The sequence below is a fragment of the Hibiscus syriacus genome, unplaced genomic scaffold (genome assembly GCF_006381635.1).
Source record: "Hibiscus syriacus cultivar Baekdansim isolate YM2019G1 unplaced genomic scaffold, ASM638163v2 tig00111022_pilon, whole genome shotgun sequence".
Classification (NCBI taxonomy): Eukaryota; Viridiplantae; Streptophyta; class Magnoliopsida; order Malvales; family Malvaceae; genus Hibiscus; species Hibiscus syriacus.
The window spans coordinates 1,123,349-1,150,663 of record NW_024062956.1 but is presented as its reverse complement, the minus strand read 5'-3'; the positions used below and the strand labels follow the sequence as shown (position 1 = coordinate 1,150,663).

At 33.3% G+C, this 27,315-nt stretch overlaps 2 protein-coding genes and 2 pseudogenes across 2 annotated transcripts; 1 reads left to right on the top strand and 3 right to left on the bottom strand.

Annotated features, from left to right (window-relative positions):
* Positions 1 to 51: 51 nt before the first annotated feature.
* Positions 52 to 6,508, bottom strand: LOC120150535 (annotated as a pseudogene).
* A 1,121-nt stretch (positions 6,509 to 7,629) lies between these two features.
* LOC120150258 (protein LURP-one-related 10-like) lies at positions 7,630 to 9,233 on the bottom strand. The gene is made up of 4 exons (XM_039162953.1): positions 8,912 to 9,233; positions 8,608 to 8,835; positions 7,833 to 7,958; positions 7,630 to 7,799 (listed from the first exon to the last, which is right to left on the bottom strand). The coding sequence occupies exons 1-4, from the start codon at positions 9,185 to 9,187 to the stop codon at positions 7,779 to 7,781; spliced, it is 651 nt and encodes a 216-aa protein (XP_039018884.1). The 5' UTR covers positions 9,188 to 9,233; the 3' UTR covers positions 7,630 to 7,778.
* A 4,893-nt stretch (positions 9,234 to 14,126) lies between these two features.
* LOC120150346 lies at positions 14,127 to 19,186 on the top strand (annotated as a pseudogene).
* A 3,256-nt stretch (positions 19,187 to 22,442) lies between these two features.
* On the bottom strand, positions 22,443 to 24,743 carry LOC120150347 (U4/U6.U5 small nuclear ribonucleoprotein 27 kDa protein-like). The gene is made up of 2 exons (XM_039163040.1): positions 24,004 to 24,743; positions 22,443 to 22,701 (listed from the first exon to the last, which is right to left on the bottom strand). Exon 1 carries the CDS (start codon positions 24,637 to 24,639, stop codon positions 24,034 to 24,036), a length of 606 nt encoding a protein of 201 aa, XP_039018971.1. The 5' UTR covers positions 24,640 to 24,743; the 3' UTR covers positions 22,443 to 22,701; positions 24,004 to 24,033.
* Positions 24,744 to 27,315: the final 2,572 nt, after the last annotated feature.

The following is a 27,315-nucleotide window of genomic DNA, read 5'->3' as shown; positions in this document are numbered from 1 at the left end:
ATCATAACATTGTGTTCATCATCTATCTCTCTTAAACTCAAAAGCAAGAAACTAGAGCTCAATACAATCAACATGCATAAAACTACACCACCAGAACTCCAGTGCTTTCATGCCATTTTCTGTGTTACATATGAAGATAGCTGATGCACATAGTAAGGAGGGCTTGAACTTCACAGCTTCATATTCAACCAAGCAGAGCTCTATGAGGTAGAAGGCTAGATGTTCAAACAGAAACCAAACATCCATCACCAAAAACAAATGTTTCCCAAACATTTGAACATTGTCTATCCAATTTAAATCAGTAAATAATACCTATTATCCAAATAGAATCCTAATCAACTATCCCAAAATATCAAAGAGAATCCTACTTTTCTTCTCAATATTTTAGTTAAGAAACTCAGGTCTTATCAAATAGCTGATCCATTAGTGATGTTCGAAAAGCTACCACATACCTTGGTGTCTGATTGAGCAGCCTTGATGAACCTTAACATGAAGATATAGGGAGTAGGCACATTTAGGCGAAACTTCAAGCTTTTAAGGACAAGCTTCTCCTGAAAATTCAAATTATTTTGTATTGTTGAGAACTATACGAGCAAACAACTATAGAAGGTTGCATATCAACAAAGATACTTGCATAACAATACATCTACTTCAGTCCTAGATTTTAGTGCTAGAAGTAACTATTGCTATTGGTCCAAAGTGATGATTCCAGCATGAGGGTTAAATTAAAAATACACAAAGCAAATAGACTCCAAATTCAAAAACTGAGTGATGCAGAACAGAGGTAACCTAGTTAGGCTATTTCAGATTATTTTATATTTAGTGATTATTTTACTTTACAAGTTAATGCTAAGGAGATAATTGTTTTTCTTATATATTTATTATGATTTTAAGTTATAAATTCCTATGTTGTTTAGTTTCAATGTAATTTTCACTACTGAATGATTTTGGTTTCAGAGTATGCAGGTTGTGGGTTCTTGTCCTACACCAAGTTTCCTCCTTACACCTGGATATTCTCAGAAGTTCAAATTGCATGCCATAAGAAGAAAATGCATCACATCTTGAGCATTTGTTCACTAGTGTAAGCCTCAGCAGATACACTGATTAAATCTTTCACCTGTAAAGAATTTCAATTAAATGAGCAATGGTTTTGCAAGTTTTGAAAATTGAAAAAGAATGATACAAGATATAGTGCAAATTTGACAGTTCATATATTTACCCTAGGATGCCAAAAATCCTCATTTCGATGCCAACAAAGTGCAGTAAGACCAACCAGCTGCATCTAATTCTTTTTATTTGGACCTCTGAGAGATATTGATCCAACAAACTGACCATGAGATAGAGTGTTTCTCGCATTAAATCAAATTTAAGGTGCACCTGTCATGAGATTGATGAAGTACAGAGCAACTGAAATAAGCAAGGTATAACTCTGATAATTTACAAACGGACAACACAATAATGAACAAAAAGGTGAATTAAAACCATGTGGAAAATTATACCTCAATCAGCCAGTTGATCAATATGCCTCTCATATGAGGGGTAATATCTGTATGCTTTGACATGTAATTTTCCAGAGATGGATTCATCGCCTGCAGTTTATAAGTTCGGCATAAGCAGAATTACCAAAACTAGTTACCCAATCATTGCTGCTAAAACAAACATTTGATCACCGACATAGTAGACTTTTTAGTTTTTATTGACGGCATTGGAGTTTGATGCACTCAGACACAGTACAGAAACAGGTCAACATCTGGGGCCAAAGCAAAACTGAGAAATGGATCTACAGTCGTTTCTGTAGTAGGCAGGAAATTAAAAGTAGAAAACATCTCTGCTTTTGTTCATTCAATTGAAAATAGATGTCCTGTTTCTGATGAAGAATATATCGCTGTTTTCAAAAAGCACCAATACGGTAATACAGCAAAACAATATCCTTAAAACTTCTTATAATTTGTAACTCTTTAGCTTCCATTTTGACCGGGAACCAACTAGTTGGAAAAAAATACTTCTGTTATTTTACCATGTTACTATTTATTCTACTAAGCCAGTCCTTCATAAGATGGTTTTGTGTTATCAGTCGATGTCCATTAGCTACTCATCATTAGATGAAGCCCCGTGGTCTGGCTTCTCTGTGTTCAAGAAGGATCACAATCACTCTAAATTAAGCCTACTACAGAGGCCATACTAGGCTAAAAACTTTTCTAAAAAGAAGAGCCTAATGATCAAATACCTCACTTATCCAATAGTACTGATAAATTTCATCTACATATTGAGAAACTTCCAACGGATTGTCATCATTATCAATGCAAGGTAGCTTTTCTTCTTCTTTGACACCACCATTACCTTCTAATAGCTGCAAAATATTTCCAACAGTCATTCAACTTCTCAAGGAAAAAGCTGATGCCTTCAGTATATTAGATTGTAGTGGGGCCAAACCTTCGATCCTGCCATCAGTAAGGATGTATAAGATCTCCTACGTCTGCCTTTCTTCTTAGCAAGGGCACCAGGCATGTTGATGCTAGTATCACTATCGCCATTAGAAGTATGATCCCTTTGGCTGGCTTCACTGGAAATTGTTGCTACATTATTTTCCAGAAGAGTACATCCTATGTCTTTCTCGGATGTGATTGCAGCAGCATTTACTGGTTTTCCCAAACCTGAAGAACACTTTGATTTTGACGCTCTTTGAGCATTAGAAGACCTTAGTGCAGTCTTAACAATTGGCTGAGCAATGAATGTCAAAAACTTGTATAAGAAAAATTGAGTAACATGAACACACAAATACAACTTTGGTTACCAGGTAAGCTTGAAGCAAACAGAAAATATAAGTAAATATTATTAAAATATGGATCAAACTAATTGATAGATTAAAGACAGATATAGTATGTCATATATATGAAAGATCTTGGCAAGTTATGAGCAGCTGAATTAGTTCGACTTTTAGTAGCCCTATTTCCAAAATTCAAACTAAGCATCAGTGTACTCATTTGCAATAAAAGTATTTGACTATTAGAAAGAACATGCTATATATATCATCAAAACCTCGACATGGATCTATAATATATGACAGTAAACTTTCAAGAAGACCTATCGATTGAGTAATACTACTTTCCCAAAGAAATCTAATTCAAAGTTCCCTCGTGATGCCCAGGAGAATAAAGAAGCAGTTAATTGCCAGTTTAAAGAATGAGCATGTAGAAAAAGAAAATATTGACAAAGAAGTGGACATCGCAGACAAATTCATGTTAAAAGTCTTCCTAGAATTAATTTACACGCTTCATAAAAGACAGAAACCAAAGATTGAAAAATGATAGAGCAGATAAAACAATAACACAAACAGCCTGTTGAAACTCCCTAGCATCAAGCACATTCACCATTAAAATTGACACATAATCTACAACTCAACAAAGTAATTTTCAATAAATTGCAAACTTCACATTGGCATGTCTATTATTTGAAATTTTAATAGACTTCAAATCGTCGGTCAGAAAATCATAATTAAAAGTAGGTGACTACAGAAGCACTTCACTTCTGACCTTGATTAAGACTTTACAACAGTGTTTAGAAAAAACGGAAAGGAGGTAAAACCAGTTAGACCTACGATTTCTAAGACAAACAAAAACCGATTTATCTCTTTTGCTTGACTTGACTGTGTATGTAAATGAGGACTTCATTATGTTTCCGATTCTTACATACAAATTATTGCAGAGTTGAGCAGGGTAAGAACCAGAATGAAATCAAAAACTTCTGCTTAAATTATTACAAAGCTATCACTCTCTCTATTCCTTGAGAGATGGTTCCTTGCCTTGCTAGCTTGCTTTGAAGCAGTTTCACAAACTTTAGTCTTACCTGAAGCACCAAAAATGTGGGGGGAAGGGAGAATAGACAGGCAAAGCACCAATTAGTGAATCAAACTTTGGGCCATGAACTTTTGGAGATTTAAGAAAAATGGACCATGCATCTTACTCGTAATCCTGCTAGCTTCTGTAGCTTTTTCCTACATTGAAAAGGGGAAATTTAATGGGAGAAAAAATAAAAGAAGATATAAGACGACCAGCAAGATAACATCATGAGAAGGAGTAGCATTATCATTTTATTTCTTTTCTTTCAGAAAGTGAAATAAAAATGTTCAAATTTGCATCACTTGCAAAGGCTGGGTTCACCTTCAAGATGAAAATAGAAATTAGACCATGCATCAGTGAGAGATGTTGCATGCATTCTTTCAATCAATTATTTCATTGTAGTTTAAATTCACAAACCTTGACGGTGGAAGTGGATTCCTGGTTGTCCAGAATAATTAAAGAAAACATAATGCAATGTTAATAATTGAAGTGAGGAAAACTTGATCAGATAATTTTAAACAGTAGTCATTCAAGCAGGTTATATCCTGCACTCCAAACGGAATCTGAAAATCTATTTAACAGTGTACCTGTCAGTGGTAACAACGGATTTACGATCTGAATTCTGGGTTGTAACACTTTGGACACTCAAGGAAGTCTTCTTATCTTTAATACTTTCTGTTCTCAAAAAAGCAAAACTTGCTTAACAGCACCTTGATTAAGATGGTCCCTCTCTTTTCCCTGTTTTAAAAGATATTCTGAAATAGATCAATTCCTTTGTAACTCCAAAATAAGGCAAACAAAAGGTGATGACATCAAGAGGACTAAAATGGAGGATTAATTAAAATCTATTAATACTTCAAAATGCTGTCTATTGCTTGTAGTGGAAAATCAAATGAATATATCAAAACTACAACATGAATTTTCTATCATCAATTTGGTCTTAGATGCCATAAATGTGAAATAAAACACTCAAATAACTTAGTTAGATCTAGCAGTTTGAAAGTCCTAAACTTCACCCAAGATCTTATTAAACCCAACAAATAAAGATAAATGTTACATCCTACCACTTTTCATTGGTTATACTTTCCCGCCAATAATTTCTCATGATTTAATATTCATTACAATCAGATATCTCTTCTACCCTTTGGGTGATTTAGTTACTACTTTCCTGGCTTAGGGTGATAATTATGAATATCAACAGTACACATGCCATTAAGACTTGCAATTATAATAGTTCAAGAACTAGTTTACCCAGATTCTAGTTAATTGTTTTCACACTTAAACAACTTCATATATGTTTGAGGAGCTGTATGGTAAAGAACTTTGAACTTTAAGATACCCCTTGTACCTTGAAAGATCTCCCGGATGAGACATTAACAGTTTTTGCAGCTGAAGCCACGGAAACCCTGCAAATAAATTACTTCACATATTTTAACTGTCAACTAATAAACAATAAACAAATTAACATATAAATATCCATATCAAGCTGTATCTTCTTCAATAGAATTTGACAACTTTGGTCCATATTCATTTTGGATAAATGATTTTTTCCTCATTCAATAACAAAGAAGACATCAGAGTGTACGGACGGAGAAGCAAATGTATGTGCAACTAATTAAACACTTCAAAGAGAGAAACAAAATAACACACAGCATTAAAAAAGAATACTAGTTGAAAAAAGTTGAAACATATGCGTAGACCATTGAAAAAAAGGATAGACATTGAATCAAATTTACATAAAGTTATTTATTAAAAAATCCAAATCAATGGACTAAATGGAATAGGTTCTATTGTGTCCTGAAATCTTGAAATACATCAGATCCACATCCAAACAGTAAACAATAACAACAATCAGGTTTCATACCTTTCCATCAAGGCACTTCTTTGATTCTTCCTGCGTTACAAAACGAGCAAGTAATATCAACCAGTAAATTCAATAGCAGAAAGAGCTAACAATTCAAAAGTATAATAAAAAAGTCACTCACATTGATTTAGAGCCATAATAAACTTTCGTGGAAGAAACCAAAGAAGTAATATTGCTAAGATCTGACAGCGCTTTTCTTTGAACAATTCTATTTTCTGAAAAGTGACATGCAAAGAACTGTAAACAGAGTTCCCATGGCATAGAATCGAGATAATAATTATGTAAAAAATTGTTGCAAATGCAGATGAAGCGTACCAGAACTATCACGCTTGCCTTTGGTTTTGGCCATATTCTTCAAAGACCCCTTTAAATTACATTGGGAAGTTAAACATGAATATAAATAAAAGCAAGCGTTTTAAATAATGCATGCTTTGTTAATAGAAATAATAAGAATGGTAAAAACCTTTGGATCATTAGCAGTAGTTAGAACGGCTTCTTTGTTACATTCTATTGATTTCCTCCTAGAAAAAAATTATAAGAAAACAAAAAGAACAATCAAATTGTTCTTTATTAAAAATTAAAATAACCAGATATTATTCAAATTAAGCAAGAGTAAACTTACATGGTAGATGCTTCATTTTGGGGGGAAATTTTGAAACCTTTTCACACAAATAAGAACAGAAAATAAAGATTGTAAAGTAAAACACAAGATAAAATTACTAAATACCAAAAAGTAAGAATAGATAAGGTTACCACGACTGAAGCAATGTTGATCTCCTGTTTTTCCCTGAAAATGAGATGACATACCGATGAAAAACGAAACCCTAACTGAAATTTAAGAGGGAAAGAAGAAATTAAAAAAAGAAATTGTGAGAAACAACAGAAATGTCATTATAGACTAAGAATTACAAGTATTGTAAAATATGAGATAAAGAAAAAAACCTTGAGCTTCAGAGATGTCATCTTGAAGGATGCTTGGCCTCAAAGACAATTACCTTTGCTTGAGAGAGAGAGCTTATGTTGAATATCCCGCCTCTCTTCCTCCACTTTTGCTTTTCAAATTGTTTCGAACTGCGAGATCATTTCACTGGTTCATCGCGGGCTGGGCTCAAGTTCAAATCACTTCTTTTCTTTTGGGCTTTCTAGATAGGTTTAAATTTGTTATGGGTCTCTATACAAATTCAAATTTTACTTAATTCTTTGTTTTTACAAAATTGAGTCCCTATATTATTTTTCATTTGAAAATCTTGCCTTCTTCCCTAATTTTTAACTTCTGATCTAACATCTACAAAGAAGGTAAAATAATGTATTTAACTTTTTCACATTTATAGTTATTTTTATCAATTTGATCCTTAAAAGTTATAAATACAAATGATTAGAAAATTATATTGTTCGATTAATTTCATAAGAAATTTATTTTCTACATTAATTTATAAATATCCATATATAATATGATTTTACTTTTTGCATAAAAGAAAAAATCTTTTCATTTCTTTAAATTATTATGCTGAAATGAATTTTCTAGAGAAGATGTTTGATTTCTCGACTTTTACTACGTTATCATTTATCAATTTAATTGCTATAACATCACTAAACAGTAAACGGCATTATGATTTAACGAGTCATCGTTAATAAAATTATGACACATTTCTTCACTTTATTCATCACAAAAAAGAAAAAGAATTAAAACGGTGGAGAATCGAACCAAAAGCACCACAGCCACTACCTTCTTAGAGAAAAATAATTACCCATCATTTTATACGATACCATTCATAAACTTTTTTACTTCAAAAAATCCATCACATTTTGAGTATAAAACACTGTTGAGCGGTAAATTAAGCATGATTTTAACTGACGGTCACACAAACCAAGTCTTAAAATGCTGCAGCACTGTATAAGCCGACAAGTAAGACTGAGAGGTAAATAGATAACAACAGATTATAGTTGAATCAAGCATCAACCACACAGAAGGTTTCCCTGCCTTTATTCCAACTGATCACACAACACAGCTAATTATTTACAAGTAGTTTTAATAGATATTATATATATGCAGAGCATTTGGTTGCGATGAGTGATCACACGCCACCGTCGTTGCCACCATCGTTGCCACCATCGTCGCCACCACCTTTGTTGTTAATCCCATCGAGGATGGCTATGAGAGCCACCACGAACGCATAATCCACATTGGGATACACTGTCACCATGAACTTGTCCTTCCCAAGCAACACGCTTTGAACACTGTGCTTCGTGTGCATCTGCAGTGCTCATATGTGTTATATGCCCCCCCCCCCCACACAAACATGTGCATATGCAGATCTCATTAAGCCTATACAAATACATATGAATGCATGTATGTAATTAGATCCCAAGGATGCTGATCCACCACATTCCTTGGTAACATTCAAAGCAATTCCATTTCAGAGAAAGAAGAAGGTAAAATAATAATAAATGTTTCTAGCGTTTTGACCACGACGTTTCATTTTGAGACAAAAAAACCATTGATAGAAATTGTTAGTCAACAAACAGTAAATGTTTCAAAATAAAACGTTGAGATAAAATACTCAATAAAAGAAAAGAACGACTAAAGTGACTATTTAGTAAAATGTCAAGGGTCTTTATGCATTAAAATAAAATATTGACATTAAAATACTAAAAAAGAAGAAGATAAAACTGACAATTTAATCAAACTTTAGAGGTAATTTTTTGGTATTATGTCGAAAAGAAATTATATTCCATCTAACGAGGTTTCCAATGGTTAGAAGACCTTGGCGTTTCACTTCTTCAAAGTTAAATTCAAAGTACTTGATGATGGTGTGCCACGTCTCCTCCGACATCAACCACGTCTATACCGTAGAGATGTATGTAATTGCATGCTCAGGCTGATGGTGTTAAATTTATAATTACCTGAGCCAAAATGGTGTTAGACTCTCCGGAATAAATGGTGCAAGATCTTTCAAGCCAGCTCCCTTCCACTCTGAAATCACAAACATCCTCTTTTGGGTTGTTTGCCAAGAACACATGCAGCTTGGTCTTGAATTGGATCATGGAAGATCGCTTCACAGTGAAAATCAGATCTTTCTCTTCCGTGCTTTCTCCCCTGAATACTTGCCACCTATCATGAACAGTCATGATCTGTAAAAAACAAACAAATCAAGTCAGATCTTTTTATATTTCCGATCATTACAGATTTCAGCCACAGGACTGGAACCTTGGGTCGAAGAGTGCAAACTGGGTTTCCGGCGGCATCGGTTAGCAGTCGACGGTCGTGGATGCTGAGGAATTTGCCTTTGATTTTGAACATGATGTTGCCATTGATGTCCGTGACGGCAAAGTTGCCCTCGGTTATGGTCAGAACCTTTCTGACGACGGCCAGATCTACCGGTTGAGGGTAGCAGTATTGAGGACCGATCACCGAGACAGGATGAGCCATCGGGAAGTAAGCACTTGGTGCCGCCGGAGGAGGAGGACCTTGTACGTGTTCCATGTCGATGTATGGCTAACTCTATCAACTGAACTGATCAAGTCTTCAACTGTTTTTTCTTTCTGTGTTTATATCTTCAATTGATATTGATCAACTCACCAGAAAAGCTTTCCTCTCTTTCCACTTTCTATGTTTCCAATTTCAAGATGGTTTTTCTTAGTGTTAATCCAAAACTATTAAGCTCATTTTAAATTGATCGTTACATTCTTTACTATTTAAATTTTATCCCTAAACTATACTTTTTCTCAATTACTCCTCAAACTTTTGTACATTCCAATTTCATCACCAAAGTATGACCCTAACTCTAAACTGGTCACCAAATTCTTAGATCTTCTAATTTCATCCTAAAATTCATCCACATATGTAATTAGTTTGAATCATGGTTTGACCTAATTTTTTTTCAAACATATAATAATATAGTTTGGCTTAATAGTTTTATTAACAACGGATATGATTAGCGTATACCGATAATTTGAGATGAAACTAAAATTTTAAAAATTTGGAAAACCAATTTAGAATGAGGGTTGTAGTTAGAGAATTAAATTGGAATGTACAAAAGTTTGAGAACTAATTTAGAATGAAAGTTATAGTTTAAGGATGAAATTGAAATATTTTAAACTTTAAATGCCATTTTTAAATGAAAGTCATGGTTTGAGGATATGTGGTGTAATTTACTCTTTCTTATATTCCATTACTGCATTCTTTATAATTTTTGAAAAATTAATAGTGTTTTTCTAGAGTGTGTGATTTATAAATAGCGTGGTCAATAACATCACAAAGATATATGACTACCGATGGCGACATGAATACCACGCTGAAGTTATGTTGTTTTGGTTGCATTATTTTGATGCCCAAAATCATGTCTGTGTTGAATCTGGACGGGAGGTGCACCTATTCATGCCTCAAAATTATGAAGTCCCCATATAATTGAAAATGATAAATTATTTAATTAGTCACATGCTTATTATTTTATTTATATTTTGTTCATCCAATTTTTAATTTTTCTAAAATCATATTTAACATTACCTTTTGTTTTTGTTTTTGTTGCTCATCGTTAAAAAATTAACAACGATGTCGATATGGTATTTTTAAATTATTTTTTCACTTTCCACTTAAAATATTCTTTTATTGTTTTTTATAAGATTAAAAAGTTTGAAATCGAACATGTGTCCTCTTAAAATATAATCATACTTGTTTTACGTTAATACTTGAGTCTTCAGTTTTTATGTAATCAAAACTTATAATTCTAAAAAAAACTTATATGTTTTATTAGAAAATCAGTTGATTTTATTTTCTATGGACTTTATTATTTTATTTTACATATATTTTTAAAGTTTTTTAGACCCAATTTTCTCTAACAATAATAAGAAAACAAGCCTTAATATAACACCAATATGATCTTATCAAAAATCGGTTTAGAAATATTATTGGATAACAAAAATTGAACTCGTATAGTCATTCATTGAACATACCTTGTCATACAATCAATTTATAGTTCATACAATGTGTTAAAATCAAACGTTAATCATTTTCAAGATGATATCTTGATTAGGGATCAATTTGAAATTCTTTAAAAGGTTGAAGAGTAAAACGTATAAACAAAAGTTAAGGACCAACTTATAATTCAATTTAAAATCAATGCCATTACCTAAAATATAAGTTGTCGGAACGATCATTTAGATTTTCAGGACCGATCTTGACTTAAGTGAATGATTCTAATTTTTAGTCGCCACCGACCTTTTAGAGTTAGATAAGGTCGGATACTTAAATTTTACCTTTTATTGAATCTGTATATTTCCAAATGTTCACTTAGAATGATTCAGGAGTAGATTACGAGTGGAAAAAGGATGAGTATCCCTAGTCCCCCATTTCATCATTTCAATATCAACACAGTTACAAAGTTATTTTAATAATGAAACTAAAGTATATACGTTAAATTTTTTAATATTTAATTTTATCTCTAAACTATATTTTTTATCAATTACTCCTCAAATTTTGTACATTCCAATTTCATCACCAAATTATGACCCTATCTCTAATTGGTCCCTAAATTCTTGGATCTTCTAATTTCATCCTAAAATTCATCCACATATGTAATTAGTTTGAACCATGGTTTAACCTACTTATTTTCAAACATATAATAATATAGTTTGGCTTAATAGTTTTATTAACAACATATATAATTAGCGTATACCGATAATTTGAGATGAAACTAAAATTTGGAAAACCAATTTAGAATGAGGGTTGTAGTTGGAGAATTAAATTGGAATGTACAAAAGTTTGAGAACTAATTTAGAATGAAAGATATAGTTTAAGGATGAAATTGAAATATTTAAAGCTTTAAAGACCATTTTAAAATGAATTTATGGTTTGAGGATATGTGCTGTAATTTACTCTTTCTTATATTCCATTACTGCATTATTTATATTTTTTGAAAAGTAAATAGTGTTTTTATAGAGAGTTTGATTTATGAGTAGTGTGGTAGGTAAAATATGTGTTTGAAAAAAAAATTAATAATTATTTTAAATTAAAATTATATAATATATTAAATATATCCGCCCTAATAATGATAAAAAATAATAAAATAAATAAATAAATTTATAAGTGGGATCGAATAAAATATAAGAGTTGAAAATTATAGTAAAATTTTGAAAATAAACTTAACTATGAGGTAAAGCTAGCAGTTAGCAGTGAACAGGTTAAAAAGTTTGCGGTGGGTTTTAATTGGATCTCAATATTATAGAATTTTAATTATTAATTTAAATTAAAATATTTTACTAAATATGCAAATTTTCCTTATTTACATGCCCATCCAAATCTCATTATTTGAGTTAAATACGGTAAATTTCCTTATTTACATGCCCATCCAAATCTCATTATTTGAGTTAAATATGCTAAATTTCCTTATTTACATGTCCTATGGTGGATCGATTAAGGAGAGGGGTGGAGACAGTTGTCTCCTGAAAATTTAAAATTATAGCTTTAAGAATAAATTATATTTGTAGTCTTTTATTTTTTTTAGTTTGTCTAATTTTGGTCATTGGTTCAAAAAAAAATTAATTATGGTCTTGTACGTTATTGACTTAATATATTTTAGTTCCTCAGCCGTTAACTCAAGTCATTTTAGAGACGGTAGTCTGAATTAACATTTAAAAAATAAAATAAAATAAATTTAAAATGTTATATTTTCTTCGTAATATTTTAAGTTGTAATCAAAAATATTTTGAAGAATGTAATATTTTAAATAGCGTCATGTATAAATGTTATACTTTTTGATAACATTTTAGGCGCGTCAATTTTCTCTATTTTTAACCTTAAATTAGATTTTTTTAGACTTTTACGAAATTAAAAAGGGGAAAAAAAGAAGAAGACTTTTTATAGGGCACCAAAATGGCACTGTTTTGGTGCCAAGAAAGCTGACCTACATGGGTCATTAAAGCTGGTCCTGACCCAGATAGAGCCTTACGACCTAATTCAGCCTGTTCTAGGTCCAATCCAATATACTTAACAGAGGAGCCAACCCATTTACTTTAAACCAGATTCAACCCAAGGTACATTCAACTGACCCATACTTGAACCAGATCCGACACTATCTGCTTTTTTGTGTGTGTTATTTTCATTCTAGTCCTTTCGCTCTTGTTTTTATTTCAATTCCGTATGTTTCTTGACTACTTTAATCTATTTAACTTCTATTTTAACAGTTTAATCCCTCAATATGCATATATTGTTATTTTTTATTCAATTGTTATTACTTTATTGTTATTATTCTTGATAACACGTTTTTTTTGGTTTTATAGGTCAATTTTGTAAAAAAATATGTATATTTATTCAATGGATCACATCTTAAAATTAATTTTGTATTTACAACTTACTAATAGGAAGGCAACGTATTCTTTTAAAAAATTAGTATTATTCTTTTCGATTTTGTGAGGTGTATCCAGTCATATTTACCAAAATGATCGACGATGACTCAAATTCTTCAAAACACAAAGTTTTTAAATAAATTATATTCAAATCTAAATATGATTTCAACTAGTGGTATTTCTAGGATACTGAATAGACCTAAAAGGGGACGGGCTGAGACAATCATTCTCCCTTAAAAATTTCAAATTTTTATGTATGTTAGATATTTTATTTGTATTTTTTTATTGAAAATATGATTTCGCCTCTAAATTTTTCTTATAATTTTTTTTCATTTTAACGTGAAATCATGTGTCCATCCGTGGTGGAGATGACAATTTAAACATTAGTTTGAGGTGGTTATAAGCTAATGTTTATTTAAAAGACTAGCATACTTAAACACATATACAGACGTTGTGTTCGCCTGAAATATACATAAATAATAATTATATATTTTAATTATTAAAGTCGTTTGATTCATATTCTAGTTGCTATTTGAATAGCTAACAAATTTAATTTTTTTCATATAAAATATTAAATATATATATATATATATATAGTATACTTTTAAAAGCATATTCTCTCGAATTAAATTGCTTACTCTTGGAATATTCTAAACAAAATTGTAATAAACATTTTTATTTGTATAAAAAGTTAATATAGCTAAACGCCAACAGTAGTTGAATTAAAGTGGAGAAGGTAGAATCGAGAGTATCGGTTGCCAAAGGAAAGACAAAATGTGAGGACAAGGTAAAATATGTAATCAAATTGGATAGAAATAATTAAAATACATTATAATATAAACGAAAAAGACAGGTCAACAGTGCAGATAATGGTGGCGGCTGTTATTATTAATAAATTAAAATGGGTTTTCGAGGGGTTTAGGGTTTGTTTTGTTTTTGTGTTTGCTAATAAAGTAGAAAAGTCGAAGTTTTTATCTTATTTTTTCAATTTGTCTTTGATGGAGAGAGAGAATTTAATTAAAATAAGAGAAGAGAGCTGGGAAGTTTGGCAACAGATGACAAGTTAGAAACTCTCTCTCTCTCTCTCTCGCTTGTGCAAATAATTTTGGTCTCCCAAACGTAACTCTTTCTCCTTTTGTTTTAATTGTTTTTTTTCTTGTTTCGTTTCTTAAAATAGGAAAAAGTCAATTTTAAAGTTGAAGTATTTGGGAACTTTGGGTCGATTGCAGAAAATGAGCAAAGAGATTGTAAAGGAAGAAGAAGCGCCGTCGTTGTCCTCTGTTGTTTCGGCGGAGAATCGTAGCCTTGGTTCCCTGAGAAGCGTCCGATGGCGTCTTAATCTGGGTATTTTACCTCCTTCTCCTTCAGTTGATGATCTTCGCAGGGAAACTGCCGATTCTCGCCGAAGGTAATAATTTCATCTTCTTATGTCATTTTCCTCTTCTTCCCTAATATTAATTCGGATAAAATTCTAGTATTTGGTGAAATTTTGGGTTTTTTTTCTCTCGCAAAGCGTTTTAATCCCTTTCTTCTTCTAATTTTAAGATACAATATATATATATATATACAAGTATATACCAAAAATATATTATAATATACGAAAGCACTTGGTTAAATGTGTTTTAAATTTTAAATCTTAAATGTTTCAATTTAGCATTAAAAATAAGAGTCGGTAATATTCAATTCATGTAATATTGGAAATATTATTGGAATGGATATTTAAGTCTTGAATTTTCTACTTTCTTGTTGAGTAAAAAAGAATAAGGGGACTCTCGCGCCGCCATTCGTCGTGGTCGTGATCGTGATAATACGTGTCTTCTATATGTTCGCGCGGATATTATATTTTTAGAGAAAATTCTTAAGAAACAAATGCATTGCGATTTTGGAGTGTGAATTTTGACTTTCGTATTGCGAATTTTGACTTTCGCATTACGACTTTCGCGTTAGAATTTGAGATCGCGTTGCGAATTTGTGGGTCATTTTGGTAAATTAAAAAAAAGTTAGTTAAAATCGTATATTATAAGGTATTTTCGGTCACTGAAGTTATTATATATATATATATATATATATATATTGTTTTACTTTGATTCATGTATATGTAACACACTCGAGCTCATTCTAGGTTAAATTAAAAAAAAAAGATAACCGTGTCTTTGGATTTTCAGAATTATAGAAATATAGAACTTATGTTTTTCTCGTCCAAATTAGTTCTGAAAGTTTTCCTTTAAATTGCAATTGATTTTTTTTTCTTCCTTCACTTTTTTTTGGAAATGGATTAATAGTTATGGCTTCAAATATCTGATTTTATTGTAATGTAGATATGCTGAGTTGAGAAGGCGGCTGCTAGTGAATCCACATGTTCCCAAGGATGGAGGAAGTAATTCCCCTGACCTTGTCATGGACAATCCACTCTCACAAAACCCAGGTAATTGCCAATGTTTCTTATTGGTTTTCTTTACTGTATTGGTTAAATACTTGCAGTGTTTATTTATCTGATTCTGTTTTAATTAGTACTAGGAGTGAGTATTCAACGTCGAGTCAAGTCAAAAAATTTATAGTTATTCGAGTTGACGAGTCTTATTTTATAACTTCAGCTTTATTTGAATTTTTTTTGAGGTTGACTATATGAAATTCGAGTCGATTAAATTTTATTGTAAATGTTAATAATGTTATTGTGCTAATTGATTATAATTTAAACAACTTTATATAACTATATATGATATAAATATATAATGCAGAGTTGAGAGACTCGACTCAAATAATCAAATTTGAAAACGAATCCACTTATTATAACTTTTTTTGAGTTATTCAAGTTATTTGAGTCCTATTTTATAACTCAACTAGATTTTGAAATTTTTTCGAGTCGAGTTATTTTAGCACGAGTCATGTAAGAAAAAATGATTTTTTTCAAATCGAGTTGGGATTTTTTCACCCCTAATTAGTACTACTATATTTACCTTGCTATCTTATCTTTTTTCATGTTGAACTTATGTGGAGGCAAGTCTCTTTGCCTCCTTTTTCACCCCATCCTGGTTGGTTGGTTGGTTTTGATGCCAGGACTTTGTAAATCATCTTCTTCAATGTAAATTTGAAGAGTCAAACACGTCTGGAGTAATCTTCTATGAGAAATTAGTACGGTTGCACCATATTTTACGTTCATTTCTTTTCTGAATCTTTGTTGCTTGATCTTTATTGAAACAACATGCAGACAGCACCTGGGGTCGATTCTTTCGGAACGCCGAACTGGAAAAAATGGTTGACCAGGATTTATCACGGTTATATCCGGAACATGGAAGCTACTTCCAGGCTCCTGGTTGCCAGGGAATGTTGAGACGAATATTGTTGCTATGGTGCCTTAGACATCCAGAGTCTGGTTATAGACAAGGTTTTTTCTTAAGCACTCTGCATGCTTATTTATTAGTTTTCCATTCTATCACTTGTAGGTTTTGGAAAATCAAATCAGCAATGTATTAAAGCCCTAATTATTGAGTGTTTACAATCGCTGCTTTAGGTGAAAGCTTGTTGGACCTGATAATGCAAAATTCTTTTTTTTAGTTTGCATTGAAAAACCATTGGAAATTGGCTCACAATATCTCAAGTCAACTAACTAGTAATTCTTGCTATATTATTGTGAGAGGCATTGAGCTGGCTCTTTAGCTGTTTCTCTTTCCTGCTCATTTGTAGGAATGCATGAACTCCTGGCACCTTTGCTATATGTTCTTCATGTTGATGTTGAGCGTCTTTCAGAAGTGCGAAAGATACATGAAGACCATTTCATTGACAAATTTGATGGAATGTCATTTGAAGAAAATGATTTCACATACAATTTTGATTTTAAGAAGTTTTTAGATTGCACGGAAGACGAGTTTGGATCTCAAGGTAATGCAAAGAAAGTTAGGAGTCTTGATGAGCTTGATCCTGAGATACAGGCCATCATATTGCTAACTGACGCTTATGGACCTGAAGGTGAACTTGGAATTGTCTTGTCTGATAAATTTATGGAACATGATGCCTACTGTATGTTTGAGGCTCTGATGAGTGGGGCTTGTGGATCAGTTGCAATGGCAGATTTTTTTGCTCCCTTTCCTGCTGCCGAGTCTCACAGTGGCTTGCCCCCTGTCATTGAAGCATCATCTGCATTATATCATTTACTGTCGATAGTTGATTCTTCTATGCACTGCCATCTTGTTGAGCTTGGTGTTGAACCCCAGTATTTTGCAATTCGATGGTTGCGGGTATTGTTTGGACGGGAGTTTTCACTTCATGATCTCTTAGTTGTATGGGATGAAATCTTAACAGCAGATAATAACCCACTTGATAAAGACTCTGGAAATGAAGAGAGTTCCGGTTTTAAAATACTCAATTCACTTCGTGGAGCATTAATCACTGCCATGGCAGTCTCTATGATACTTTCTGTGAGATCTTCACTGTTTGCCACTGAAAATGCGACAACTTGTCTTCAGAGACTCTTGAATTTTCCAGAGAATAAACCTGAAAAAATTTATAGCAATGGCGAAGTCACTGCAAATTCTTGCACTGGGTTCTAAAATCTCATCCTCGTCACCTACATTTGGCGTGGCTTGTAACCGTAGCAAATCTGCAGTCAGTGGTTACACTTCTTCATCTGGTTCAGTTTCTCCAAAAACTCCTCTATCTCTGGTTCCCGGCAGCTACTGGGAAGAAAAGTGGAGAGTACTGCATAAGGCAGAGGAACTAAGGCAAGATAGTTTACACAAACAAGCTCCAAGTGGGAAAAGGAGATGGTCTGAAAAAGTAAAGCTGGTGCTATCTAGAACTGAATCTGACCCATCACCGGCAAGAGCAGAAAAATACAAAAAGGGCCATAGGTCATCTGTTAGGCGTAGTTTACTTGAAGATTTATCTCAGCAACTTGGTTTGGAGGAAGATACCGAAACGGGAGACTGTTTTGATGCTTCCAACTTGGAGGATTGTCATTCTTTAGAAGTTCAGGTGGAGGGACAAAATGATACTAGCATAAATTCTATTTGCACAGCTGAGGAAAAATGTGAGAGTGGAAGTGGAACTACTATTAGTGAAGAAAACTCTATTTTTTCTGACCCTGCAAGTTCTGGTAGTAGCACTAATGACCATGAAAATGACGCAGAAAAAAGTAGCGTTGCATCAAATTTATCTTCAGATGAAAATGATGATTGCCACCAAAGTAACAGAGAATATCCACCTCTGCCGGTTTCCTCTCCTCCCAAAGATGTCCCTTTAAATTATCCGCATGAGAATGAATCTTCAGGGCATATGGTCTCGGCCTTGAAGGAAAGACGGAATCTCTCAGGCAGATTTCAATGGCTTTTTAAGTTTGGGTGGAACAATGTCAGTCAGGAGGCATCTGATAAAGGAGTTATCAACGAGACTGTAAAATCTGCAAATCGTGATAGCCAGAGCAATACAGCAGACTCATCTACTGCTGGTGCTCCGCGTAATTCATCTTCCACCATCCAAAGAGATGTAGTGGACCAGAATGTAATGGGTACGTTGAAGAATCTGGGGCAGTCGATGCTTGAACACATTCAGGTAATATTCTTTTTTTTTTCTAACTGTGCAGAGCTTCAGACTGATGAGGAAAATACTTTAGGTGTTAAAGAATAGTGTGTAAGTAGTCTCCAAATAACAAGCTTTTATAACTTCTCTAAGTGTGAATCTAATGAAAGCATGAAGTTGAAGCCAAGGGAAGTTGCATTACATGTGAAGACATATTGTATACAACTTGATCTGTCTTATGAAGTTTTGTAGATGGATGTTGTAGATTCACCTTGTATGAATATAATGAATCCATAAATCGGAAACGATTTTGAGTTTTAGGGAGTAATGATGTTGGTGGTTTCTTTTGGATTGGGGCAGGCAAGTGATTGTTGATTAGCTTATTTACTTTGATGTGCAGGTACTTGAGTGTGTTTTCCAGCAAGATAGAGTTCAAGTGAGGGACAACTTGTCTAAAAACAATATAGTTGACAAAGGACAAGTTACAGCCATAACAGCTCTCAAAGAACTTCGAAAGATCAGCAACCTTTTATCAGAGATGTGAGATTATTTATTTGAAATCTGTATATACCCTTTGTAGTTACATTGATTTATTAATTCAAAATAAATTAGTTTTGTTGGATCATCTATTTTTTCTTCGAAATAATATTCATATAAGAATATAAAATTTAAAAAAATGAGGAAGAAGACCCTCCTCCTCACCACCAAGCAATGGAAACACAGCCGTCACTGCAATGTCGTGGTCACTGCTACTGCTTGCTACTTCCTCGTTTTATCCCTCCGGCCTGAGATTGCTTCAAGCGAGCGACTGTTGAAGTAGATGCTTTTTCCCAAGGCTTACTCCAACTTTGCCGAATACATTCGTTAATGAATACGAAATCCATTTGGATTTCATGCTATATGATGATATCAATACTGTATTCTTCAAACACTTAAAAGTTTATCTAATCTAATATCTATTTGCTGCAGTTTTCAGAGCATCGCCATTGCTCTCCGCTTTTATTTTTTCCCCTCTTAAAAAATACTTACAAATTTGATTGGGAGTGCCCTTGATGACAATTTCAGTTTTAGTTAAATATTTCTGCTCCCTGCTAATCCTCATGCCCGACCGACGCTCAGCAAACATTGCGGCCCATATATTATCCTCCTCAGCATTGGCTTCACATTTGCCTCATGCTTGTCCATCTTTTATTTCCAACGTAGTTGTAAATGGTGCTATTTCTGGTTAATGAAATCATTACCTCTTTTCCTTCAAAAAGGAAAATCTTTTCTATAAATAATCAAATCTATTTATATAATTTCTCCGGTAAAATTTAATACCCAACCTTAATATAACTTACGATTGGTTATATAAATATTAACATAAGAAAAACTTTACCATTTCATTAGTTTTAAAATATTTTTTTCATAATATGAAAAACAATTAATTCAAATATAAACTTGAAATTAAAAATATGAATAAAAATTCAAGTAATTGAATAACAAATATGTGTATTTCTTCTCTTTATTCGAACTGAATCATACTAAAATTTACCAAATGAAGCTAGTTGTATTCCTTCTCGTCATTCAAACTACATCATGTGACTTAAACTTATCAAATTAAACCAATTTCTTGTTAACGTGTGCTAAAACATAAAAAACAAATAGCACTTCCATCAAACAAAAGATTAATCCTTTTGTATATCATCTTAGTAGCATATATCACGCTAATAATTTTCTTTTTCTTTTTTATCTTTCAATAAGTTGCTTAAGAAAAAGTTTGTTGTGTCACTTGAATGAGACCTTTTTAATTTTCATTTGCTAAGTTTTTTTTTTTTAAATATTGAAAAACATATATATATATATACACACACAAAAAATTGAGCCCTTAATTGGGTGATAGCTAATTGGAGCCTTAATTTGGAGGTTTATATATGGAAATGTGTTCATAAATAAACAAAAACACTGATGGGAATTACCTTCATTCCTTGTTATCTTGTCAAAACACCGAGAATCACTTTCATATCTAATAACAAATTGCACTCAAATTCAGGTCCTTGATTGCTAAGGTCAAAAAGGCAACAACCATATGAGAGGAGCATGTCTTCAAGGATCAAACCGAGTGAAGGCAATGTTGTCGAGGGCACAAGGCACAATCTAGGCAATAAAACCCTTGTATATATCCATGGAAAGCACAATCAAGGCACAAAACAAGCATTCGCCCAAGTCAGGTAAAGCACAATATCCATGTATATATATATATATAGACACACATACGCATTGTTGATGATAAGAAATGGGTTGTGTCAGTTGTTGGTGATTCACCCTTTTTGATTTGGACAGAGTCATTTTCAATGCAAGGGCGACCATTGGCTAATGTTTTTCTATGTTAAGGAGTTGGTCAAAAGGAATAGATAAGAGTTTGTATGGAAATTATGAAAGATTGATCTTGGGGATATTTATAATGACTAATTGATGATGTCAGATATAAGGTCATTATGACTACTCGTAAATTAATATGCTAAGTAGACTTCATCGTCAAATAATGTATTTTGGTCTGACAGATCAAGTGTACTTATCAAAAATCTTATCCATACACTATGGTTAGTCAGGCGGCCATAGTATTCCAATAGTTGGAGGATATATGCTCTTCAAAGGCTCTGAGGTTTATCTGGAAAACTTTGCGGCGGAGACTTGACAGTTTTCAAAAATGATCTTTGGGGATATGAAACAATATCAGGAGAATAATCTACAAAACATGAAACTTTTTTATTGGTCAATATACGTGATTTTCTTATAATCTGTGTTCATTGTTGAATACCCAAATACTAAGAGTTTTATATTATCCCTTTCTTCACTATAAAGGTACATCTAATGAAAAGGTAAAAAAATTAAAGAGAATTTCAATAAAGAGGCTTTTTTTATACCTATCACCTTATAAAAAAAGGCATCAGATGCCTTGACATCACCGAGTAAAGGCTGAAAAAACAGAGGAACATGATCTATGATCATCTAAACACTCGAACAAACAAGTGGGTTTTCAAGCTAACAGTAGGTTGTGCAAGTTAGCTGCAAATATTCATAATCCAAGAAAAAAGGAACAAGTATTGTGCATGAAAATCTTTTATTGATCATGTTACCCAAATGAAGTCGAGGAAATTTATAAGATACAACATGCATTACATCATATTAATTTTATATTTAATGGGATTGGTTGTACTTTTAATTTATTCAGTATTTTAAGACATTCAAACTAATTAGTGATGAACATTCTCATTTATAAAGTACTAGAACCCAGGAGTGGTTAATAAGACCAGCTATTTCAGTTATGGCTTTTGATAAGATCATCCATGGAGTCTGAGTTATTGGCATTTCATAACCAAGTAGAAAGGGTCAGCAAGTTGGGAAGAATTTGAATGTTCTTTAATCTGACATTCTTGAGAAAGCACTGAAAAATTGAACAAAGAAAAGAGAATATAAGGAAAGATCCCTAAGCTTCACATCTAGGACTTTGATTGCATTAGACAATAAAGAATCTAAGGTTCCATCAGAATCACAGTGAACATTGATTGGATCACACAGTCACAATGTGTAACGCTAGAAATTATCCGATAAAAATATCCCACAATAGACGGAGTAAATGGGTTTATACGAAAGCAAAGTCCACATAGGAGTATAAGAAAATTTTACACTACAAATATGAAACAAACCAATATAACTTAAAACAAAATATAATAGGACGAGAAAACCAAAATATGATCCTAAACCCTAATATTAATGTAAAATACAAATAACTCTATACCTATAAAATGTTACAATTCAGCTCCATATATACAACAAAGTAACAAATTAAAATCTTAAGCTGGTTAATCCCTCAAAGTGAAGTAAACAGGACGTCCATGTTACTCAAAGTTATAGAGTATTCAAGATGATAAGTTTACAAAAAGAAACACATTCAAGATGATATTTGTCTAGGAGCTTGGCTGCTAGCTCAGACTGAAAAAGCATTCATGAGCCGTTTTGCTAAGACGCAAGAGTGAGTTGAATATGGATATGCGTCCAATACATGTGCATCTGAAATTTCTAAAGTTTTTCCACAATTTGCTGGGTCAAGGTCTCATCCATTTTGAGACATCAGAGATATATGTCCAGCATGAGTACCTTAGGAAATAGGATAAACCAAAACTACTTCATATACATTCAATATTATAAATAACACGATCCTTCGAACATAAAAAGAAAACAACCAATAGGTGTAAGCAATTTGAGAACCCACGAAGTTAGAAAGCTAACATGTAGCTTGTATGTTCTTCTATACTATTCAATGGTGCTAGTGCTAAGAGGAAATTTTTAGTTGATGTTCAAAGACTAGCATGTTTATGTTATCATGGAGGAATTGTCCGCATAAATTTGGTAAATGAAAAGAAAACTTGGATTTCAATCCCTAATGCACGTTATCATTGCTAAACTCAAGGTAAAAGAAAGCATAAGAAACATGGTGTATTAGTGTTGTATGTTATTTCACTATTCAATATTGCATTCTTGTTCCTTAAATGCAAGCTTCTTGATCTAGCTTCAGCTAGAATAAGATATTAAGCTCATTTCCACCATGGTCGATGAAAATTATGGAACTGGAACACCAGGGCAAACCCAACATAACAATAAGCCATATAAAAGCTCGTAGAGGCAATGACTATTAAGAAAGGAACTAAGTATTTTATTTTGTAAGGTTGTTATATATTATGTATTATTGTATCCTTTTTTTATTACTATAAAGGATTTAGGATATTCTAGATTAGTTAGGCTACAGGAATTAAGGCAACGTCCGGTTTAAGTTGTTGGAAAAACAGAAGGCAATTGAATTAAAAATAGAAATAGGCTACAAAGATAGCTGCCGACATGGGAGTCCACATCCTATGCTAAGAAAACCGGGTTCCAAAAAAACTTGCCTTCATTTTATCTAAAAGGTATACCTCAGCATAGTGCCTCAAAAAAGTCAAGCACATGCACTGTTTAAACCTTCGAATTAACTCACCAAGCTTTAACATCATCCAAGATGAATGTTGTTTGAGGTCTCTGGTATCAAATATCACTAAATATAGGCCTTGCTTTTCATGCCAGCAGCACTCAAAATATATCCAAAAACACAAAGTTGTAGTAGGATCACTAAGTTTCTAAATCCTAAATTGTTAAAACCAATAGGAACCCTTATTCAGTAGAGAAACAACCTAGGTTTCACAGTAACTCTAATGAACTAAATGCCGGTGAGTGGAACATCCTGAATTTTCTTAGAGCTGGTTAGTTTCAACATTAGTATTCCATATAGTAAGAGTAGGACGAATTAAAAATCAAACAACATAACTAAAATAATTCCAAGCTCCATAAACCAACAGGCATTCACTTACAATAACATGAAGAAGGAAAATCATGAAACGTGAAAGCATCCAAATTAGCAGCCCTAACCTTGAGAATGCTTTCATCCATTAATCAATTCTAGCGGTTGCGCTCAGCAGGCAAGGGTCGATTAAACCCGCCTCTTCGATTCATATACTGCCTGGGCTGCCGCTTAGTCACAGCCCTAACTCCACTGACATCAGCTCCAGGTACATGTTTCCCTTTGGTGGAATCAAAACCAACAGGAATCCCAAACTTCTTCATCATCTCCATCTCATCCTCCTCTCGTGCATCCCCATTCTCATTATTAAGGTTCCCTTTCTTTTGCTGTTGCTCTTTAGCAATCTCATCCACAAAATCCGACACTGCCTTTTGCCTATCTTTCTCCCTTTCCTCGCTTTGGTGGCGGTGACGTTTCCTAGGGGGCTCAGCTGATGGTGTTCGGTGCTGGTGCCGGGGATGACGGTGGGAGGAGCGTTCCGGAGAGCGCGTACGAGAACGGGAGCGTGAACGGTACCGCTCACGGTCAGGGGAACGTGTAGAAGAGCGCGTGTGACGAGATCGGATGCGCTCCGGAGTGCGAGATCTCTTGCTGCGCGTCCGTTTCCTGTCTCTGTCTCGCTCTAGGTCGCTGTCGCGAATATCTCTGTCGCGTCTGCGTTCTCTGTCGTGGTCCCTCTCTTGTTGCCTGTCGCGGCCTGACATTGCGGAGGATAGCGGGGGTACACGGAAGAGAAGGCGCACGGTGAGCAAAGGGACTAAGGAAAACTGGAACTGTGATTTTATAAATTCTCCACGGCCAAAACCCTTTGATTTTTAAGTTTTAGCTTTGTGAGCGTCCGAAACAAAACACTTTCATATTTTTTATTTTTTTAACTACTTAAATGATTATCTACCTATGGAGCTGGTGTAGAAATGATTATTATTTTTAAAATTTTATTAATATGACTACTTAACTAATTAATTGAATTTCATATAATAATATATCATTAACATTTGTAAAAATTAATAATAAGATGGCCCTGTTCGTTACTGGTTATGGTTCGAAATCGAGTGATGACTCGTCAATGGTTTCACACATCTTTAATATGACCAAGCAAAATTAGAGTTTGCGGCTTATGTATACACCTCGTGAATGTAATAGAGTAGTGAATGACATAACTAGGTTGAAGTGGAATCGTTCCTTTGGTTTTCATACCTTCCAAGAGCCACTAACTAAGATTGGCGTTGCTTTCTCTGAGGATGCTCGGGCTATGTGCTGCGAATGATAGATTGTAGTCTAGTTTCTTAGTTTTTCTTTCTTTCTTTCAAAAAATAATAATAATATGTTTGGTACATTTATGTTTACAACAAGTTTGTTTATCAACTCGTGTGCTCGTCTCTTTTTTCTTAGTTTTCTATATTTTAGATATTGGTGAAGATATAAAATAAATTGAACATAAAGTGAACTTTGACGTTCAAACTGTGAAACCTAAAGAGCTTAAATACTAATGGAATAATTTCATCATTTTTTGACTGGCAAATAAAAAGGTAAAAAGAGAGCGGAGGTTGTCAAACATTAAACAAACGCTAAACCAATATGTTTGCTAACACTAAACGAATGAGGCTAAGGCAATTGGTTGTTCTATTGGTTCTTTTCCTTCGGTTTATTTAGGCCTACCTCTTGGGGCAAAAAAGAATTCGGAGAAATTATGGGAACCGATTATTGAGAATTTCAATAAGAAATTGGTAGGGTGGAAAGCTTCTTTTTTATATATGTCTAGTAGATTGGTGCTTCTAAAGTCAGTTCTGTCATCCTTACCCATTTTCTTCTTATCTATTTTCAAGATGCCGTGTAAAATTAGCCAGAAGATAAATTCCTTGATGGCGAATTTTTTATGGGGAGGTGGGGTTGAGAAGAAAACAATTCATTGGGTGAGTTGGAAGAATATTTGCAAACCGTTGAGTAGTGGAGGCCTGGGAGTCGTTGATTTGAACCTTACCAATCGTGCTTTGTTGGGAAAATGGGCGTGGAAGTTTGCCAATGAAAAAAATTCGATGTGGAAAAAATTGTTATGTAGCAAACACAATATCAATTGTTATACCATGGATATCAACAAAGTTTTCTCTCATCGGGACTCTTTGTTGAGTTAATCGATTGATGGAATCGACCAAGAGGGGGTGAATTGGCAATTAAAATTTTGGTGGAAGCTTTTGCAGAAAATTGAAAAGATTTGCACAGCGATTTAGAGTGGTTCGACTTTCTCAACCAAAGTCTACGTCCACTACCTTAGCTATCCACACTAAGGAGATTCCAACAAATTCACTAATTTGTTCTTTCTTTTGAGGCCAAAGAGATAACCTTACAACTCCCTCAAGAATATACCCCAATTCTTGAGAACACTCTTTCTCAAAGAGAATATTACAAATTTGCAAACTTACAAGGAAATCCTCACAAGGAAGATTGTTTGCACAATTCTAGAACAAAGAAAAGAACACTAAAAAATGAATACAATTGAGTACAAGTAGTGTTATTGAAAGCAAAATGAATATTGAATGATAAATAGACTTGAAATGATCAAACTTGAGGTTTGATGCTTTCTCTTTGATTCCCTCTTAATTCTTTATTCTTGTTGTTTTTTCTTGTTGATCAATGGCTTCTAAGCTTATTTAAATACTCCTTCAATTGATTCTGAACGTTGGGGATGATTAGTGGAGTCAATATAGTCGTTTAAGTGTGAAAACAATTAATAAAACAGTTGTAAGCGTCTGGTGCATTGATGCATAGGGCTGGTGCATCGGTACACTATGTGTAAAATTCAAATATTTCGACCGTTAGACCCTTAGTGCATCGGTGCACTAAGAGTGCATCAATGCATGGAGTGCATTCGATGTTTCAAACAAGCCAGAGTGCATCAATGCATGGTCTGTGCATCGATGCATAAAATGCATTCGATGTTCAATTTATTCAATGGTGCATCGATGCATAGATTGGTGCATCGGTACACTCCTTTGAAAAATTGATTTTAGGCTCGTTTTTGGTTCGAATTACTTTGTGAAAATTGTTTCAAAAATATATTAAGTATAAAACACAATTTTACACATTTAGTAATGTTTGAAATTGATCTTGAAAGACTTGGAGTAATAATTTGATATTCGATTAATTGAATCGAATATACTTATAAAAATCTTTGTAAAATCTTAAAATTCATTTATATTTAGTTTTTTATATCGAAACATCAAATTAATGTTTTCAACAATATCCCCTTTTTGATATAATAAAACATTTTAGTAATTTTAAGATTTTCTTTGAAAATAAATTTTGAAATCAAGTTTGAAATTACTCCCCATTACTCTAACACCTCTCCCCTTTAACATTTTTACACTTTTCCCCCCTTTTTG